Raw genomic sequence first — 20,540 nt, forward strand, 5'->3', positions numbered from 1 at the left:
AATCTCTCCTTGCCTTTTGTCTTTCCTCTCCTGCGGCTCTGCATTAGGATTAGGCAGGTTCCTCCCGTGAGGTGTGAAGATGGCCCCAGCAGCTCCTGGTTTCAGCTGTCCCAGCCTGGCAACTCCCTGGGAAAGGGTGCCCCGTTGCCAGGAGTTTTAGTGACCTAGGTTGCCTCTGATTTGTTTTAACTTGGAGCTCCCCTCAACCACCTTCTTTGAGCAAGGCTTACAGCCCACTGATTTGCCCAAACCCACTGTTGGGGAGCTCTGTCCAAGGAGGTGGTCCCCAAAGGAAATGAAGTGTTATTGCCAGAGAAGGGGAGATGGGTGCTGAGCAGGGAAAAGAGGTGGCTTGTCAGCCACAGGCCAGATCCAAGTTTTACTCAGCCCCTTGATATTTCTAAGCTTCCTGGGTCGTCTGAGAGGTTTTTCAAATTGTTGCAAATCTCCCAAAAAATTTCCAATGTATTTATTGAAAAATATTCACATATATGTGGACCCACACACTTCAAACCCATGTTGTTCAAGGGTCAACTGTAGTTACTGTTCCTCCCTGACCTGGGCAGGCACCCAAGGATCGAATCACGGTGTGTTGGTGACTCCCTCTGGTCCCGTCCCTCCTTCATCTCTGCCTGGCAGGTTGTCGGCTGTGACCACATGCTAGATTCGTCAAAGCAGGAGGACAAGTGTCTGCGGTGTGGGGGTGATGGCACAACCTGCTACCCTGTCACCGGCACCTTTGATGTCAGTGACCTCAGCAGAGGTGGGGGTCCTCCACAGACAGTTGTGACAAGGGTCTGTTGTCTGTCCCTTCCTTGTTTGTCTCCTGCTCTGGCTCACAGTGGTCATGGCACTGGGAGGGTCTGATCTGGTGCCCAGGCCATGCCTAAAAGTCCCAAGATCATGGCCCAGGGTGCAGGCCCAACCCTTTCACAGGAGCCCGTGGGCCCATGATAGTTATGACCTCTGCCCACTCATCCATTGTAATCTTATGCTGCTGCCACCTAAATGCCCTTCCTTGTCCCTGCCCGGTTTGCCCCTCCCCATCAGTTTGGGTGCTGGAGCCTGCCTACCCCCTGGCCTTTGTAGTGCTGTTTCCTCTTGGGGATCACTGTTCCCTGGGCAGCCTAGCCCTGTGGTCTCCTACTTGCCCTTCCCTGACCCCATCTGTGCTGCTGAGCACTTGGCGTCCTCCGGGCCAACTCCTCCCTATGGCTTGAGTGGTCCTAGAGTCTCTCCGCTTCCACAGGCTACAACCAGATCCTCATTGTTCCTGTGGGGGCCACCAGCATCCGCATCGAGGAGGTGGCTGCCAGCAGGAATTTCCTGGGTGAGGACAGTTTGGGTCTGGGGGAGTTGGGAGCTGCAGCAGGGAAGCTGGTGGCCCTGGCAGCTAACCAGGGGGTTCACCTTGCACAGCGGTGAAGAGCATTCAGGGGGAGTACTACCTCAATGGGCACTGGACCATCGAGGCTGCCCACACCCTGCCCGTGGCCAGCACCATCCTGCACTATGAGCGCGGTGCTGAGGGGGATCTAGCACCTGAGCAGCTCCATGCCCGAGGCCCCACCTCGGAGCCCCTGGTCATTGAGGTGAGCAGGGCTGGCAAGAGAGACCTCTGGGTTGGAGGGGGCACCTGGTCCCCTAGAGACCATGGCAGGTACCTTGGGCCTGGGCCAGCAAGAGGGCTGTGGGAATGAGGTGGAGGGGGGTAGCTGTTGGCGACAGGCCTCAATGAGGACCCACCCTCCCCTCTGCCACCGCAGCTCATCAGCCAGGAGTCCAGCCCTGGCGTGCGCTACGAGTACTACCTGCCCCTGAGCACCCCTAGGCCCAGCTTCAGCTGGAGCCATGGCTCCTGGAGTGACTGCAGTGCGGAGTGTGGCAAAGGTGAGGGCCCAGGGGAGGGGGCGGTCCTCTCCTCAAGCTCCAATTCTCCGGGGCAGGTGGACATCTGCAGGTCAAGGAGGTCACCTTGGGGAAACTCAGGGGTCGGGGGACTCCACAAAGGGCCCCTACCTAAGCTGGGAGAACCAGAGAGGGCTTCCCCAAGAGCATGGCATCTCATAGGAGAAGGTGCTCTATGGGCAGTAGACGCCGAGCCTGAAGCCGATGATCGGCTGTCAAAGCGGGGCTTGGTCACTCACATAAAACTCTGAGCCTCAGTTTCCTCGTCTGTAAATTGGAGATGATGATGGCATTTACCCCAGAGGTCATTTGAGGCTCAATCAAGGCGACTAGTATGGTGCCTGGCCCAGAGAGGGTGTTTGGTGAGTGTTGACTCACCAGCTCCCACCATGGCCGGGCCTCTGCAGGTTACCAGTCCCGCCCAGTGTTTTGCACCATTGACAATGAGGTCTACCCTGACCACATGTGCCAGCACCAGCCACGGCCAGCAACTCACCGCCCCTGCAGCCTTCACCCCTGCCCGCAGACCAAGCGGTGAGGCCCTTGCCAGCCCCCTCCACTCACGGTGGGGCCCAAGCACTGGGGTGGGAGGGATTGGGGTGCCTGGGCTGCTTTACGTGTTGAGCAAAGAGGGTGGGTGACCTAGGGGTCCCCACAGCTGTGGCTGGAGTGGGGATGGAGGCAACTGTCACTTGAGGAGACAGTGGAGGAGCCTAAGCCAGATGCCTGGGGCTCTCCTGACCACCCTGTGTGCACACAGTGCCCAGAGCATCCAGGCTGATGGCAGGAGGAAAGGTACTAGAGGTCCTGTCTGTCTGAGCTGGCAGGGGCTTGGCTTGGCAGATGCCCAGGAGTGGGCCAGGGATTGGACCAAAGGGCCTGAGGCACCTGCAGTGCCTTTGTTTGTACCCGCACCTGCCCAGAGTGTGGTGCCTTGCCGGAGCCCACGTGTGTGGGAACGGGTAATCTGCAGGCCGCAGGCTTCCTGCAGGGCTGCTACAACCCTTCCACCCTCGTGCCTGGGTTGCAGCTGGCCTCTCAGGATGGTGGTGGTTTGGCTTTGCATGTGTTGTGGAGGTTGCCCTTTCCTCTGGGTCCTTGTGCCCCAGGGCCAGGTAGGGCCACTCCACACATGGGTGAGCACAGCTCCTCTGGGATTATCCCCCTGGGAGATGCCCTCAACCAAGGTCAGGCCCTGAGAGAATGAAGTCTGGGACCTGGTGGGAAGGCGACAGAGAGATGGAGGTGAGGACAGGAAAGTTGAAAGGGAGGCAGCTGGGTTCTGTGTTGCAGGGCCAGCACATAACATGGTAGTGGGAGATGGTGAGAGGTCCCAGGTATTGGCCTTTGTCAGAGCTCTCTGCCCCCCAGCTGCACAGGCCTGGATGGTCAGAGGATGGGTCCAGTGGGGGGTCTCCAGTCCACTCCTGTGTGAGAGCTGGCGCCCCCTTGGGCCTGGGCTTCGGCCCCCTGCTGCTGGGCCAGCCTTACCAATTCCTGCTCTCTGCCAGCTGGAAGACAGGGCCCTGGACACCCTGCTCAGCCTCCTGCGGAGGTGGCTCCCAGTCCCGCTCCGTCTACTGTGTCTGGTCCGATGGGGCTGGCAGCCAGGAGGCTATGGAGGAGGCCCAGTGTGCAGGCCTGCCTGGGAAACCCGCTACCACCCAGGCCTGCAACCTGCAGCGCTGTGCAGCCTGGCGCGAGGAGCCCTGGGGAGAGGTGAGGCCAGGCCAGGCAGGGGTGGGGTGGAAATCAGAAGCTAGGTCTTGGGTCTAGGGCAGGGCTGGGAGGTTTGTTCTTTGCTGAGGAAACAGATCATGGGAGATAAAGTGACCTGCTAGGTGGGCTTGGAAGCAGTGGCCAAGGCTGGGACAGCGAGCGGGGGCTTGGACTTCTGCTGCAGTGCTCTTCCTCCTCGAGGGTCCCAGGCAGGGTGGGAGAAGCTTTGCCTTGGTAGGAAGAAGCAGCTGGACATGTTGTTTGGGGGCAAGGGAGGGGCTTGCACTTCCGACACCTACGTAAGTTGAAGTTGTAGATGAAGGAAGGTGGAAAACGCACCTCAGCCTGGTGTCAGTATCCATGGCTCAGGCTGTGTGACCTCAGGGGAGTGACTCGGCCTCTTTGGGCCTGGGAGCTGGACATGGGCAGTGGGGTGCTGTCCACCCTCCATGCTGGGCCTGTGGGCCTCCAGCTCTGGGACCCAGCATGGCTTCTCAGACAATCTCCTGCTGACGGCCTGGTCCTTACAGTGTTCTGTCAGCTGCGGTGCTGGGGTCCGGAGGAGAAGCGTCACTTGCCGGGGTGATGAGGGGTCTCTGCTCCATGCAGCAGCGTGCTCCTTTGAGGACCAGCCACCTCTCACTGAGCCATGTGTGCATGATGACTGTCCCCGCCCCAATGACCAGGCCTGGCATGTGGGCGCCTGGGGTCTAGTGAGTACTTGCCCCTCATGCCTGCCCCGCCCCCGGTACCTGCTGCCCAATCCTGGTCCCTTGGTCTCTGGCAGGCGGCTGCACTTGTGCCCATCCTTGGGCCTGACATGTATTATCACGCACCTTCCCCCTCCCTTTCCCCTTCCCTCCCTCCCTTGTGGGTGCCCTTCTCCCCACCTGCACTCTCAGGGGTTCTCTCCCTGTGCGTGGTGCTCGCTCCTGGTGCCTGCTGCTTGTTCCCTGTGTGTGGTGCTCTCTCTATATACGCTGTGTTCTCTCTCCTCATCCCACGGGCCCTAGTGCTCCAAGAGCTGCAGCTCAGGCATGCGGAGACGGCAGGTCGTCTGTGCCATTGGGCCAACCAGCCACTGCAGGAGCCTGCAGCTGTGGAAGCCTGCAGAGGTGGAGCCCTGTAACACGCAGCCCTGCCATCTTCCTCCCGGTAAGGACAGGGTGGAGCCTGGCCAGACCTCTTTCCCACCACAAACCTAGCCAGCATGTTCTGCCTCTGGGCCTTTGTCTGAGTCAGCCCCTGGAAAACTCTCCTCTTACATCTCCCTCTACCGAAGCCTTTGCCACCCATAAAGTGCAGCTCTGCAACGTCCTGAGCCAGCCGTGATCCCTTTGCCCACCCCCACAACTCTGTAACTGCTGTCTCTCTTAGGTTAGTTTCCTTGTGCTGCAGTGCTTGTCTCTGGCTTGTAAGGCCTACTAGTTATAAACTTCTTGAGGACAAGGTCTCTGACTCCCTTATTCCTGTTTATACCCCCCATAGCACTTTGCTGGCATGATAGGTACTCAGTGTTTGTTGAATGACTGAGTGAATGAGTGCAGTGGGGGGAGATGGTCCAGGGAAGATTATCCTTACACACTGCTTCTATCTGTCTCCCACTTTCTCCTCCCCCCATTCCCACTGGGAAAGAGGGTGTCCCAGGCATGAGGAGCTGCAGGAGGAAGGGCACAGAGGCCAGCACTTGCTTGGCGTGAGGATGTGATATCAAGGAAAGTGTGGGTTGGGCTAGGGTGCGGGGGTGGCCTTCTGATACTGTAGAGAAGTGTGTATGGTCCTGACATACTAGTGGTGGGGGCCCTGTGCGCTGTGATGGGGAGCCGTAGGATTCTGTGGAGGCACATGGCAAGGTGGCCAAGAACCGGTCACCTACCAACCATGTGGCCCTGGGCAACTGCCCCGCCTCTCTGATTCTTGGTTTGTCCAATGGGGTTAGTAAGAGTGACCTCCCAGGCTTGTTGTGAGCTGCTTGGCACAATGCCTGAGTAATGCTCGAGAAGCAAAGCATGGACAGTGGTGGTGGCGAGGCTGAGGGGCCCCTGGGCCAGGCTCCACGGCGCCTTGGCCTGGCCCTCATGATGCATGAGCAGGAGGCTCCTCAGGCTCCTATGAGTCCAGTCGCTAGAGCCACTTGGTGTCCCGGGGCCCTGGATGCTTTCCTGGAAGAGGCAGCCCTGAGCCTCCCCAGAGAGGCATTCACATAGGCAGAAGGGAAGGAAACGGAGAGAGAATTTCAGGGCAGGCTAAGTTAAAGAAATAACTTCCACAGTGATTTTTAGTTATAAAAATAAGGTATGCTCATTGTGGAAAATCTGGAGAAATTAGAGAACTAGAGAAACTTAAATTGCCTTCGATCTAATCCAGGAGTGACTTAGTGTTCTTCCTAGTGATGTGTGTGTGGTTTTGTATCTGTTTTCTCCCTTTAATGCCATTTGGTTTGTGACCATTTTCCAGTCTCATGATTTCTAGGAGCTTCATAGATGCTCATGATGGGTGAGAATTGAGAACTGTGGTGGCTCCTGGGGGTTCAGGTACTGTAACTAATGCTGTAGTGCCTACTGGTGGATGCCCAGGAGGAAGGGCTGGGGGTCAAAGGAGGAGGCCCCTTGAGGGGTGGGTGTCCTAGTGGACACCAGGGCAACCCCTGCTTCCACCTCTTTCTAGACTCTAGAGCAGCGCTCGCCAATAGAAATAGAACTCCGGCCACAGATGGCATTTAAAATGTTCTGAGAGCCACATTAAAAAAATAAAAAGAAACAAGTGAATTTATACTTAATAATATATTTAATTTAACCCAATACTATATTTTTAAACATGCAGTTGATATAAAAATTATGAATGGGACATTTTGCATTCTTTTTGCACAAGACTTGTTTTACAAATCTTCAGAATCCAATATATAATTTATACTTAAGCACAGCTCCATTCAGATGTTAACATTTCACTGACATATGTGATCAATATTTAGGTTTCATAAAATGTACAGTTGACAGAGTAGATTGACTACCCAAGTTGTTCCAGACACATTGAGGTGTTTTCCTAGAAATGAATCAAGTGTCAGTATTTAACTTTAAAATTATATTAATCCTAATTAAAGAATGTAAAACTCAGTTTCCCGACCACTCTGGTCACATTCCAAGTGCTCACTCAGTACCTCTGCCCTCAGCCCAGGGTGGGAGGGTGGTGACGGGAGGTCTGTACAGGTCAGTGCTCTTAGGGCTGGGGCGATGCTGAGGGCTGCAGATGAAATGTGTCTCATGGGGCCCAGGGGAGCCACTGAACGTTTTGGAGCCAGGCGGTGACAACAGGAAAGCTATTTAGGAGAACAAATTAGGCACCTGCCTGAGGGGTCATCAAACTGAAGGGGCGACAGCCGGGAAGCAGGAGCCGGGTGGGGAGCAGGCAGCGGAAATTCAAGTGCTAGAAAGAGCAATAGAAATGAAGGGACAGGCCAGCAGAGCCTGATGCCCAGAGGGTGTGTGGGAGAGCGTCCTGGGCTCTAAGGGGAGCCTGAAAAGATGGCAGAAAGGTGCCTCTGGTGGCGAGGTGGCAGGGGTACAGCAGGCTGGCTGGGGACTGTGAAGCAGGGCCTGAGAGAATGTGGGCAGGGGGTGACAGAACTGGGGGGAGGACTTGAGTCTGGAGAGAGGTTTTGGCTTGGATAGGATAGGTGAGAAAATGAAAACAAAGACTTTACTGATAGCTACTGAAGTCTTCCAACCCTAAATTATTATTTTGTAAATATTCCCTGGGGACTGGCAAGATGCAGTCCATATGGGAATGGAATTTTCACTTATTTTTTTTTATAATTTTCTTCCAATTATGTAGCAGTGTGCTTATTGTGGAAAATTTGAGAAATGCTAACAAATAGAAGGGAGGACACCTCCCACCCCCCCATCCCACCCAACACACAGACACACACGTGCGCACGCGCACATGAGCACTCGCACACACACACGCAAAGCACAGCTACCATGGCTTCCACTATGAGCATTTGGACTATGTTCTATGTCTTATTTTATTCATCATTTTAAAAAATTTCTGTTGCCTTAATTTTCTTTACTCAGCCTTTTGCATTTTTCTGCAACATTTTATGATGAAAAATATTTTGAATAACTGTTGTGGCGATTAAATATAATATACCATTAACATTCACTCATTGTAATGGTATAAGTCATGATTTTCAGTAAATTTACCCAGCTGGACAACAAGGCAAGGACAAATTTTAAATATAGGAATGTTGAGCTGTATAGTGAGGAGCCGGGTACCTGCCTTCTAAATTCTATAATGAGTATTTTGTTATATTTACTTTTTCATTATTTTCTTTCTACCCTTTCCTCTATCAATCCAATTACTTTTAATATGGAATCTTTTTATTGAGGTAAAATTCACGTAAAGTATGGTTAAACATTTCAGAGCGGTTAAGCTGTTTCAGAGTGAACAGCTTGGTGCCATTTCGTGGCAGCACAGAGTTGAACAGGCACCAGCTGCCCTAGTCTCAGAAGCTTTCATCACCCCTGAGAGCACGATGGGCCCGCTGAGTCATGGCTCCCTGGGAACCCTCACCCCTTCCCGGTGCCCGATCTGCTTTCTGTCTTTCTGGATTTGCCTGTTCTGGACCTTACCACAGAAAAGGGTCAGTAGACCTTTCGTGACTGGCTCCTTTCACTTAGCAGAATGTGCCTGAGGTTGACCAGGCTGTGGCATGCCCCAGCACGCCAGTGCTTTCGTTGCTGCCGGCAGTATTGCAGATGCCCCCCGCTCCCCGCTTTGCCTCTCTGCACCCAGCCCCTGCCCCACTCCAGACCTTCACTGCACTTTTGTCTGTCCTTGGGCTACGCATGTATGCATAGAAGCTCTTCGGGGAATCTCTCCCCGCCCCAGCCCTCCCCCAACACCGTTACTCTTTGGCTGCTATATGGACATACCGGCGTTTGTTTGCCCATTCATCTGCTGATGGATACTTGGGTTAGTCCCACCTTTGGCTGTGTGGGATAGTGCTGCCATAAACATTCACGTCCAAGTTTCTGTGTGGACGAAGGTTTTTCATTTCTCTTGGGTGGTATGTACCTAGGAGTGGAATTGATGGGCCGTGTGGTAATTCCAACGTTTAATTTTTTGAGGACCTGCCAGACTGTTTCCACAGTGGCTGCACTGTCTTGCCGTCCCACCAGCCGTGAGGACAGTTCCAGTCTGTCCGCATCCTCAGCAACACTTATGATTCAGATGTTTCGATTAGAGCCATCCTGTGGGTGCAAAGTGGTATCTCATGACTGTGTTTAGTGTTGCCTTCGTGACCGATGAGGTCCAACATCATCTCATGGCCTTGTTGGCCATTTGTATGTCATCTTTGGAAAAATGCCTCTTCAAGTTCTTTGCTTATTTTTAAATTGGATTATTTGTTCTTTTGTCAATCCAATTTTTAAAAGTTGTGTGACTTTTGGATTTTTGTAGTTGGGATCAAACATAGATGCTAATTTTATATCTGGCTTTGTTTTTTGCTGGACATGTGATATTAGCATTTTCTATGTGATTAAGACTCTTGTAAAACATGGGGAGGGTGCCTTACGAAATCACAGGGACTGCTCACTTCACTTCTGCTGCGCTGGGCTCCCAGGCCCTGCCTGAGCAGTGGGGTGGGAGCAGATGTTGGCCAGGGCTGACCATGGCTCAAGCCCTCTCCTCTCCTCCCCTCCCCTCTGTTCCTTTGCATCCCACCCCGGCTGCCTGGCTCCGTGCAGAAGTCCCCAGCATGCAGGACATGCACACCAGCCTCAGGGCCCCCTGGATGTCTCTGGGCCCTCGGGAGGCCCCCACCTCAGGTGAGAAGCTTGGTGGAAGCCCCAAACCCAGGGCCCCGGAGATAGAGGTTTGGGTGGGGGTGAGTGGCTTAGTGAGGATGGAGATAAGTGGGTCTGATGTAGACACAGATGAGGTGAGAAACCAGTGGGACACATCATGTGTCTTCTGTTTCCTCTTCTTTCTAGATTCCAGAGACCAGTGGTGGGCACCCCGGGAGCAACCCTTGGCGCAGGGTAACCCCAGAGGAGACCAGGACCCCCACCTACCGGCCCCAGGCCCAGCCTCTTCTCTGAGGCAGTCCCGGAACCAGCAGCCCCTGAGGTCTGGCTCGGGGTCCCAGGACTGCAGACACAGCCCCCACGGGTGCTGCCCCGATGGCTACACGGCATCTCTTGGGCCTCAGTGGCAAGGCTGTCCTGGGACCTCTTGTCAGCAGAGCAAGTAGGTGCCTCTTTCTCCTCACCAGGTCAGAGAGGGAAGGTGTATGCGTAGGGAGGGGTGGGGGCGGGAAGGACGGTGGTTGACACAGGGCAGCCTCTCTGCTCAGGGGTGGGGTGGGTTTGCCGAGCTCAGGAATGGCACCGCAGAGGTCTCTGCAGCTGCCCTGACTGCTTCCTCTGGCTGAGCTTCCTCAGGTGCCCAGAGGGGTGAAAGGCCTTCTTCTCTGCAGAGGTCAGCATGTGGAGTTGTAGCCTGTGAAGTTGTAGCCTGAGGCTCTGGGAAGGCACCTGGGGTAGGATTTCAGCGCTCAGTCTGAACCAGGCTCCCTCAGGGGCTTGGATACTAGGGGCCCAGACTTTGGGCCCAGAGGCCTGGGTGTGATTCCCAGCTCAGCCACTTACTAGCTATGTGCTGGGTGACTTGGGCAAGTTACTTAACCTCTCTGGTTTTGGCTTCCTCTGCTGACAAGTGGGAACAGTGACAGCCATTGGCTGGGGTGACTGAGGATGAAATAGATCCGATGGTGCCTGGCTCATGGAAGGTGCTCTGATCAGTTTTTCCTTTTACCTTCCTTCCCAATTCCTGGTTGTGGGTGAAATACATGCTGGATTCCTGACCCTCTTTCTGCCTCATCCCCACCTGCTGCTATTTTGTAAAATCTCCCTGGGAGCCTGATCAGGCAGGCCCAGATTCATTCCCCCTCCTCGGTTTTGTGGTGGGGTGTGCGAGTTGAGGATTTGCCAATTATTAAGGTTGCAACTCTGCTTATGTGTTACTGCTGCCCTCCCTGCTGGCCACTAAGTGGTTGGTAGACGTAGAGCATCTGGGGTATGTAAATAGTGTGCCTCGCATGCAGGGACACACCGTCTCTTACTCAGACCCTCTCCTGGTCAGCCCCCAGTGCAGGGAGCCTCAGAGCCGGGGCCCTGGGGTGCTGGAAGCTAAGGGTCCCTGCAAGAGACTGGGTGGTGAGGGAGACCTGTGTGATGCCTGTCTAGGTACGGGTGCTGCCCTGACCGGGTGTCTGTGGCTGAGGGGCCCCATCAAGCTGGCTGTGCAAGGTCTTATGGCGATGGCAACACAGGGAGCAGGCCGGGGTCGAGAGCAGTGGCCTCCACAGTAAGTGTCTCTTTCATGTGATGGGCAGGAGTCCAGCCCCCAAACCTGCTCTGTGCCACTGCAGCTTTTGCGTTGGAGGGAGGCGGTCCCTGAAGCCTGCCGGCTTGGGCTGTCCTCTCGAGGACACAAAGCTTTGGCAATGGTCTGGAGCTGGGGTTTCATCTGACGTTCTCCTGGCCTCTGATCTTCCCCCAGGGCCGGGGTTCTGCACTGTGGGCTCAGTTTTGTCTTTCCCTCTTCCTGCCATCCTTTCCCAGGGATCCTGGAGTCCCCACCAAAAGCCTGACCTATTTCCAACTTCCTCCCCAGGCCCCCCAGTCCCACCAGGCCCCCCAGTCCCACCAGGCCCACCAGGCCCACCAGCCCCAGGCCCAGCAGAATGAGCCCAGTGAGTGCCGGGGCTCCCGGTTTGGCTGTTGCTATGACAATGTGGCCTCTGCAGCAGGTCCTTTTGGGGAAGGCTGTGTGGGCCAGCCCAGCTACGGTGAGTGGATGTCCTTCCTCAGCTTGGTGGGCAAGCTCTGGTCCCACTGTGCCCCCACCCCCACTCAAAGCCAAAGACTTTCCTAGCCTCAGTTCATTCATTTTTTCCACAAAGATATATTGATCACCTACTAGGTGCCAGGCCAGAAACAGAGTCAGATTGTTCTCATTTCCAGCAGTTTGCACTTGTGGCCACCTGGCTGCTGTGGGGGTTGGGGAGAGTTGTAGGTGGGACCCCACAGAGAAGGGAGGCCTGTCCTTCTTCCTGGGGGCTCAGACCCCTTCAGAGGCAGAGATGGCCTAGGGCTGTCAGTGCTGGGATGGATGGGGTGTCCCCACCCTGCCTGGAATGAGTCCTGGAGGGAGGTTATTGAGGCTGGAGCATGGGATGCATGGATGGAGCTTCCTGGGACCAACATGGGACGTTGAAAGCCAGACAGGCTGGTGGTCGGGGCTATAAGCAGGGGCCAGCTACGGTCACACCGGAACATGGAGAGGTGGAGCAGGCTGTGCTGGGGAGAGGCTGCTAGAACAGGCAGGTGGGGGCTGGAGATATGTTCTGAGATTGGCGAAGGGACCTGGTGACAGCGTGGGCCCCTCACTGGGCATCTGCACAGGCCCCTGGGAGCTCAGGGCTGGGTCCTTATCCTGCTGAGCACCTCAGGGTCAAGCTCTTGGATTGCTCTGGGTGTGCATGCACCCCAGGGGTCTGGTCAAGGATGGGGAGGAGCTCGAGGGAGCCAGTCCAGGGAGCTCGCAGCCCTGACCTCGTGGAGGGCTCTGGTTCTGTGGGTGGAGGTGGACTGGCTGCTGTGGTCCCAGGGAAGGTCTAGGCAGTGAACAGACTCTGCCCTCAGGGCCAGATAGGGGCCCAGGCAGGGGTGTAGGCTGCCCCATAAATTGGGAAGGCCTCATGTCTCTGAGGGGATGGTGGGTACTTCTTGGCAGGGCTCTGCTGGGCAGCGTTAGTATTGGCCATCCGGGTGACATGCATGCTCCCTGCCCTCAGCATACCCTGTGGGGTGCCTGCTGCCCAGCGCCCTGGGCTCCTGCACAGACTGGGCCCCTCGCTGGTACTTCATCGCCTCTGTGGGCCGGTGTAACCGCTTCTGGTATGGCGGCTGCCACGGCAATGCCAACAACTTTGCCTCGGAGGAGGAGTGCATGAGCAGCTGCCGGGGCTCTCAGCATGCACCCCGCCACCCCGAGCCTGGGGCCGCTGGCCAGAGCACCCACAGAGATGGTGGCAGCGGCAGTCCTGGAGGCCAGCAGGAGGCCACTCAGAGAAAGCCTGGGCCCAGGGAGGCGCACCACACCCAGGACTCAGGAGAACGGCCCCTGGGGCCTAGCACCCCTGGACTGGGCGGAGATGCTGGGCGGCCAGCACCACACTCCCACAGCTCCTCCTACAGGTGAGCCTCACCTTTCCCAGGTAGGGGGAGAGGGACCCAGGCCAGGAGCTGAGCCTGTTGGAGCTAAAACACCAAGGTCAGCTGGCCTCCCTCCACATCCCTTACCCCGAATCCTCTGAACAGCCCCGCCTGGAGGCCTCGTCCCTGGGGGGGCTCAGGCCTCGGAGGCCAGGCAGCCAGTACATGGCAGTGCCTGGATTCACCAGCACATCTTGCCAGTGTCCCCAGCGTCTGTCTAGTTGGAAAAGCCTATGGACTTCATAACTTGGCAAGTCCTCCGACTTCTTGCCTGTGAAATGGTGCAATTATCTCATAGGGTGAGGGTGGGTTCCACTTGCTGTTGCTCTTGGAGCTGTGTCATAGTAATGAGAGATTTGGGGGGATTAAAAACAAAGTGAAACAGGAGTGTGATTAGTCCCCACGTGAATCTGGCGAGGGCAGTCTCCCACCCTCTCCACCCCTGGGCTGCGTGCCACCCCAGCTGCTGCTGCAGGAACAGGCTGAGGTGGCAGTGCGGGGCTGGTGGGGAGGTTGGGAGGCAGATTTCTGAGTCCATGAGCTTCTGGAGCTGGGCATCCCATGACACCCTCTGGCCCTGCAAGTGCCTGTGACAGGATGGGACACATGAAGGGGTCATCCCTGGTTGTGGTACCTGTGCCAGTATGCCAGGTCCTCACCTCCCACCTTTCCAGGATTAGCTTGGCGGCCTCAGAGCCCTCCCTGGTGCAGGCGCCCCTGGGACAGGAGGTGCGGCTCTTCTGCCCAGATGTTGCCTCCATGGACCTGCACACCAGGTGGCAGAAAGACGGGCAGCCCCTCTCCTCTGACAGGTGTGTGCAGGAGTCCTCCCCCAGTGGCAGCCCCTCTGCCTTCACCTGGGATGGGGGTGAATGTGGGGCTACGTTCCCCTCTGGTCGAAGCACTGGGGCCCGAGGGGGGTTCAGGCTCGTTGTTGTCCTCAGGAGGCCAGAGTTCAAGCCCTATTCCACTCACTCAGACACAGGCTGCAGCCTGATGGCTCCCTGGTCATCAGCCCCCTGCGGGCAGAGGACGCTGGCACCTACAGCTGTGGCACCAGGCCAGGCCATGACTCTTGGAAGATCCAGCTTCGCATCACAGGTCTCTGTCCCCCTCCCCATCAGTGGGCTTTCAAGGGCCCCATGGCGGTAGGGACTGGCTGAGAGGGCCTAAGCCAGGGCACCCCCATGACAGAGGGTCTAGGTGCCTCCTTGGGCCCATGCATGCTGGTGGCAGGGATCATGGATTCCAGTTGGGCTGGGCTGGAGGTCTTGCTCCTTGTGGCCCTCATTTCGCCACATGTTCCCACCCGGGCCTCATGGCCCACCCTTCCTTCCACCCCCTTCTCCCCACAGCTCACCCCTTGCTTCTCCTGGCCTCGTGACAGGGGGTGACAGGGTGCTGTCTGAGGCTGAGCCAAGGCACTTCCCTCACACCAGGGACCCCGCCCAGGGCCACGGTCCTCAGGACTCCAGCCTAGGGAGGGATGCTGGGCGCCTGGGGGCCATCTCCTCCTCTCATCCGTGGCCCATGGCCAGGTAACAGGGCAGCGATGCCTCCCCCATCTAGGGCCAGTGTCCATGGAGGTCTCAGTGGGTGAGAGGAGGGGAAGGTGAGTGCTGTGACCAGGCTCGCTGGGCCCGTTCAGGGCTCTGCAAGGTGAGGACTGGAAAAGCATGGTTCCCTGAGCCCAGCCTCTGGAGGAAGGGGAGCCCTCCTCCCACCCCGAGCAGCACCCAGGAGCTGAGGGAAGGGAAGAGCATTGGGAGTTAAGGGCCTGAGACAGCCTTGAAGGAGGGCACTGGTTACAGAGGGAAGGCAGGGGGCTGGACAGGACCCAGGTCAACAACCTAGAGGGAGGTGTGTAGGGGAGGGGACAGTCTAAGGTTCGGGGGGGGGGGTGAGAAAGTGGTGGTGGCTGTTAGGCTCTGCCCAGGTAGTTATTGATGGAGTCCTTACCAGAACAGAGGGGTAGTTTTAGGAAGCTAAACATGGCTGGAGAGGGAGAGGGAGAAGGGGCCCATTAGGCTTATGCAGAGGTCCCGTCCCCAGGCAAGGATGGGAACGGGGGAGGCAGTGGCAGGGACCCCCTCAGGGCTGTGGGGTGCTTGTTCTGCAGGCTGCGCCTGGACCACAACCAGCCTGGTGTGGTAGATGCCCATCCAGGCCAGCGAATCCGGTTGACCTGTCGCGCTGAGGGCTTCCCACCCCCAACCATCGAATGGCAGAGAGATGGGCAGACCCTCTCTTCTCCCAGGTTTGTTCAGCCTCTCCTGTCCCCCCCCCCCCCCCCCCACCCTGTGCAGGCCACTGGGGGAAGGAGCTGCCAGGAGTCACCTCTGGTCAGTCAGGGGCTCTCGAGAGATGGAGCTGCTGGGCATAGGGACCTTGGGCCTTTCCAGAGTGTGGTTAGTGGACGGAAGTAACAGGGCAGGTAACAGGTGATGGCTGAGGGAGGAAAGGAGGCAGGCACAGGTCTGGCTGTAATGATATTGCCCCAGCTGACGTTATTGCCCCACGTGAGCATGAGGCTTGTCTCTACCACACAATTTGCAAAAGGGCCACGTTGAGGTAGGTATTATTCTATCCTGATTTTCACACAGAAGCTTACTATGCACAGTCCCTAAGTGGCAGAACCAGGAATCGGGTCTACTAAATGAGTATAGCAAACACTAGAAACCCCTGTTATTTTTTGTATAAACTTGAAATGATTTATTGCCAGGGTAAATGTCGGGCCCCTTCAAATAAATAAGAGTGCTGGCAGCTGGAAGCCAACTGGCCCCACTCTCACCCAGAAAAGGAAGACCCTGCCTCTTGCCCCCCCCCCTCCACCCCCATGGGATGGAGCCCCCTGACACTGCTTGGTCCCCAGATACCAGCAGCAGCCGGATGGCTCTCTGGTCATCAGCCGAGTGGCTGTGGAAGATGGCGGCTTCTATGCCTGTGTTGCCTTCAATGGGCAGGACCGAGACCAGCGATGGGTCCAGCTCAGAGTTCTGGGTAAGGTGCACTCCTGAATGGGTGACTGGGGCCAGTGGCCTGTGAGGTCAGGTGGCACAGTTTGGGCACGATCGGCACAGTGGCTAACAGTGCCTCCTCCTTGGGCCCAGGAGAGCTGACGATCACCGGGCTGCCCTCTACTATGACAGTGCCAGAAGGTGACACAGCCAGGCTGCTTTGTGTGGTGGCAGGAGAAAGTGTGAACATCAGATGGTCCAGGTAAGGATCTATTCCAGGCAGGCCTGGCCGTCACACCCCCCCCTGAGGTTGTATAGCCTGAGCACAGGTGGTCCGCCTTTCTTCAGGGATGTTGCTGTCACCTCTGTCCCCATTCCCCCATTCTTCCACTCCTGCCTCCAGGCCTGGTGCCCACACAATGAGGCCCCAAAGGACTGCTGTCTTTTGTGTTGGTTGGGTCATATCACGGTTTCTCAACCACGGCACTATTGCCAATTTGGACCTGATAATTTTTGGTAGTTGTGGGGTTGTCCTGTGCATTTTAAGATATTTAGCAGCATCCAGGCCGTCACCCACTAGGTGCCAGTGGTAGCCCCTCACAAGTCATGACAGTAAAAATGTCTCCAGATGTCAAATATCCCCTAGGTGGCAAAATCTCCCCTGAAGATTGAGAACCACTGGGCTATGCTCAGCTTTGGGGACTTCAGTGGCTTTTTACCCCAGATCATTTGGTCTGATTCACTCATTCAGCACACTCTTTCCTTCTTCCTCCTTGCAGAGTCAGGAGTAGACTCGGCTCTGGGGATTCTGGGGTGATCTGAGCCCCCTAGATACTCTCAGGCAGGAGATGGCCCAGTGCCCCTAAGTGCTGTCCGCGCACTGAGTGAGGCTGCCTCCCACCTGGGAGAATCAAGGAAGGGGTGGCCATGGAGGTGACTTCGGCTGGGCCTTGAGGCTGAAGAGGGGAAGGATGTTCCTGGTCAAGTGAGAGGTGGTGCTGGGATGAGTATGGGCCCTCCCCCTGGACTAGGCTGTATCTTCAACTTTGCCTCCCCTGGGTCTTCCCAGCTGCAAACATGCTCAGGACTCCCCTCCTCAAAACAGACCCTCCGTTTCCCTGCAGCCCGGCCTTCTATCGGTCTCTTCACAGCACTGCTGTTTATAGCTCTCGTTGTCCTCCCACATCCAGGAACGGGCTGCCGATACGGGCCGATGGCCGCCGTGTCTACCAGTCTCCAGATGGCACTTTGCTGATCCACAACCTGCGGGCTGGGGACCAGGGCTCCTACACGTGCAGCACCTACCTTGGAAGCCAGGCCGTCAGCCGCAGCACTGAGGTGAAGGTGGTCCCGCCAGGTAGGAAAGGCCTGCTTGTCCTGGGGCAGGCTCTCTGGCCCAAGTCCTGGCTCACTCTGCCAGTTACTGGTAGTGTGACTTAGGGCAGGGGTTAGCCTCCTGAGCCTCTCTCTCCTCATCTGTAGCGGGCTACTCCACTGCCTGACTGGTATAGTGAGGATGAAGGAAATAATGTGTATGACAGGCATCTGGTGATAGCTTAATAAATGATGCTATATATCATTTTTTAGACTTAGTTTTATTTTGAGAAATATGATTGATGGAACTTTATAATACTTAAGACAGGCCATTAAAATCTGTTCATTATAATTAGGGTGGCAAAACATGGTCCTACGATTGGAAAGTGCCTTTATGGCCCTTTGACCACATAATCCAGAAAGGAAAGGGCAGGGATTAGTGTCACCGTATTACACACGAGACAGATGTCTGGAGAGCTCAAGTGATGTTTCCACAGGTCATGCAACAAATTCATGGCCAAGTTGGTGCTAGAACCTAGGTCTTTCGACTCCTCATACTAATAATGTTCTTTTCATTGAACTATTACACCTGGAAGTGGGCAGAATTTTACTTGCATTATCAGTAATTTGATATTTCAGCCTTATATTATCCAGCTCTCACTCTGAGTTATCAAATTTCAACAAATCTCAATGCCATGTTGTAAGATGCATTGTTTTCATACCACTAAGGAAAACAAAGCTGTCAATTCAATGCTAAGACACCATTAATACGCAGTCCAATTTGACAGGTATTAAAATATGAAAATTAGAGCATCTCAGAACTGATGAAACAGACTGGTTTAATGTTCAAATTCACAAGAGCTCTAGGTTCAAATAAGCCCAAGGGACGGGGGAAGCAAGCTCTGCTCTATGCCCCAGCCTGCCCTCCCATGTACCTTCGATCTAGGTTCACTGTCTGAGCAGCAGGGCCATGCCCGGGGAAGGATGTACCAGGGCGAGGGCTGCACCAGGAGCACTGTTACACTTGGGGTGCAGGTCCTGCTGCCTCCTGGCTGCCAGAATGAGGGTGGGAACTGGTCAGTGCTGGAGGCTGAAGGTCCATGGTAGGAATGTTGCTTAGTGAGTTGGGCTGACACCCAGGCTTCCAGTCTGTGAGCTGCTTAGAACAGTGACTGGGACTCAAGGCCCAGCCCAGGGATTGGCATCACTAGGTGCTCAGATGCTTGGTGACAGCCCCCTTGGCAGGGGCTACCTTTGGCCTCTGATAATGCCCAGCAAATCGATCTCTTGTCTACATAATAATCAAACTTAAAAAAACTTGAGACAAACCAGAATGCAGAGTTGAGAAAGAGAGCTGTTAGGATCCTGACTGTCGTGTTTGTGATTAGCTGTAGAACATGTCTATATGGGAAACCAACTTACAGTTAGAAACTTGCCTGATGAGGGCTGGTGGGGCTCCTCCTGACATAGTTGCCATACTGAATGGTCTGCTGTGACCTACCTCTTGGAACCAGCACTACAGCCTCAGTTGGACACTTTTGTTCCACCCATGCTGGACTAGAGTGTTGCTAATCTTAGATATTTTGGGGGCATCTTTCTTGACTAGAAGTGGTCTCCTTCCTAACTGTATTCATTCCATGGATTAGGCTGCAGCTATCTGCTCTCAGCCGTTTTTTTGGTTGCCCTAGTCATGGTTTGGTGGGCGGGTGGTGCTTGAGCCAGTCACTCTAGAATAAGGGAAATACTTCTATTGTTAGGAGTCTCATCCTTTTTGCCTAAAAGATTGGTTAGAAACAGAAAATACTTATGGATAAAACACAGGGCACCACTCATTCTTTTAAGTGAGAGGGCATGAGGCTATGGTTACTGTGTGCCCAAAGTCAGCCAGCTGGTAAGTGGGAGAGCCAGGACTGTGCCCATGAAGTCTGGCTCTGGAGCGCTTACCCACGATGCTGAGCCCCTCTTAACCTCTGGGCCCTGTGATAGGCCCAAGGGCTGCAACAGCTGAGATAAAGTTGATATGAAAGGTACTGATTTTTAAATCATGTGCATAAATGGCTTGCTGTTCATGTAAGTAGGTAGCAGCACTCTGGTTATACTGACATACCAAACCTCTATAGTCATGGGCTTTTTGTCGTACTTTGGAAGGAAGCACAGGGGAGAGGGGATAAGCCTTCCCAGGAGGTCTGACTTTAGGGAAGGTGCCACTCAGTCCTAAGCCAAGTGGGGAGCTAAAGCCTCTTCTAGAAAGAAAAGTGAAGTAGATAGGCCACTTCAGTCCTAAGATGAAGCAGTAGAATGAAACTCTCGCGGGGTTTATAAGATACAGAGCTTCTAGAAAATGCCGAGGAGGTGACCAGTGCTTTGTGCTCAGTACAGTATTAGAGCATCACTCATAGGACTGTTTCCCTATCACCTTGCCTAATACTCGCTTTCTCAGCAGAGAAGAGGAAGAACTGGAAAGATGGGGAAAACTAAGTGACTAAGATACATTGGGACTACTGAAGGTACAAAAGTTTTGAGGCTGGAGGAAAGCAGCAGTGAGAGGGCGAGATGGCACTTGCCACTCAAAATTTTCCTTAGGGCTACTGTCCTCCCAGTCTAGAGGCTAAGGCAGCTGTCATTCAGCTCTTCAGGTCTCAGCAGTAAGGGTAGGGAGTTAACTCTAAGAGATGTTTAATCATCTAGTCATCAGTCAATATTGGGAAGTCTGATGGGCTGTGCTGAGGTTGCAAAAGAATAAAGGGAGGACCTCTGCATGCTAAAGTAGAGCCAGCAATGGGTGGAAATGGACTTCCAGTTAAGATGGTGGAGTAGGTAAACGTGCTCATCTCCCATGATCACATCAAATTATATAACCACCATTTATCTGAACAGAAGTCCTATAACTAAGGATATAGAGAAAAAGCCATGACTCAGAAAACTGGTAGGAAGGGCGGAGTGGCACAATGGGCAGGTCCCACCCCCACAGTGTGGTGATTAAGAATTGGGAGGGATATCTTGGCTTCAGAGGTCTCCCCTGAGTAGTGAGGGACTACTACCTGCCCTGAGGCACCAGTGCCAGGAAGAGGAATCCCCGTAACATCTGGCGGTGAAAACCAGCGGGAATTGTGTCCAAGTGAGATGGAGGGCTGATGGAGTCCCAGTGGTCCACTGGAGGGGCCCATGCACTACTAACTCGCTCACAGACTCACTCATTCTGGGCTCCAGTGCTCGGGAGGGGGGGCAGCAGCTTGAAGAATGCCAGGGGCATACGGGGAAGACATGAATTGACTGGCAGCAATCTCTGAGCAAGAACCCTTGCTCCTTTGTTAAGCCCTCCCTGCATCCAGCTGGCAAGGGGGAGGGGTGTGCAAATCTGAGC

General features: G+C 55.0%; 1 protein-coding gene across 1 annotated transcript in view; it reads left to right on the forward strand.

The window, feature by feature from the left end:
• PAPLN (papilin, proteoglycan like sulfated glycoprotein) overlaps positions 1 to 20,540 on the forward strand; it is a 33,015-nt gene that overhangs the window by 8,248 nt on the left and 4,227 nt on the right. The window contains exons 6-25 of the mRNA XM_081133374.1: positions 640 to 763; positions 1,250 to 1,330; positions 1,420 to 1,592; positions 1,767 to 1,890; positions 2,316 to 2,442; positions 3,420 to 3,627; positions 4,158 to 4,340; positions 4,641 to 4,782; positions 9,372 to 9,452; positions 9,618 to 9,873; positions 10,872 to 10,992; positions 11,302 to 11,476; positions 12,485 to 12,887; positions 13,580 to 13,717; positions 13,885 to 14,006; positions 14,293 to 14,443; positions 15,025 to 15,162; positions 15,778 to 15,905; positions 16,016 to 16,124; positions 17,053 to 17,219. Coding sequence (XP_080989500.1) covers positions 640 to 763; positions 1,250 to 1,330; positions 1,420 to 1,592; positions 1,767 to 1,890; positions 2,316 to 2,442; positions 3,420 to 3,627; positions 4,158 to 4,340; positions 4,641 to 4,782; positions 9,372 to 9,452; positions 9,618 to 9,873; positions 10,872 to 10,992; positions 11,302 to 11,476; positions 12,485 to 12,887; positions 13,580 to 13,717; positions 13,885 to 14,006; positions 14,293 to 14,443; positions 15,025 to 15,162; positions 15,778 to 15,905; positions 16,016 to 16,124; positions 17,053 to 17,219 — 3,151 coding nt within the window. The remainder of the gene's footprint in view (positions 1 to 639; positions 764 to 1,249; positions 1,331 to 1,419; positions 1,593 to 1,766; positions 1,891 to 2,315; positions 2,443 to 3,419; positions 3,628 to 4,157; positions 4,341 to 4,640; positions 4,783 to 9,371; positions 9,453 to 9,617; positions 9,874 to 10,871; positions 10,993 to 11,301; positions 11,477 to 12,484; positions 12,888 to 13,579; positions 13,718 to 13,884; positions 14,007 to 14,292; positions 14,444 to 15,024; positions 15,163 to 15,777; positions 15,906 to 16,015; positions 16,125 to 17,052; positions 17,220 to 20,540) is intronic.

The sequence above is a fragment of the Miniopterus schreibersii genome (assembly GCF_964146895.1).
Source record: "Miniopterus schreibersii genome assembly, chromosome: 1".
Taxonomy (NCBI): Eukaryota; Metazoa; Chordata; class Mammalia; order Chiroptera; family Miniopteridae; genus Miniopterus; species Miniopterus schreibersii.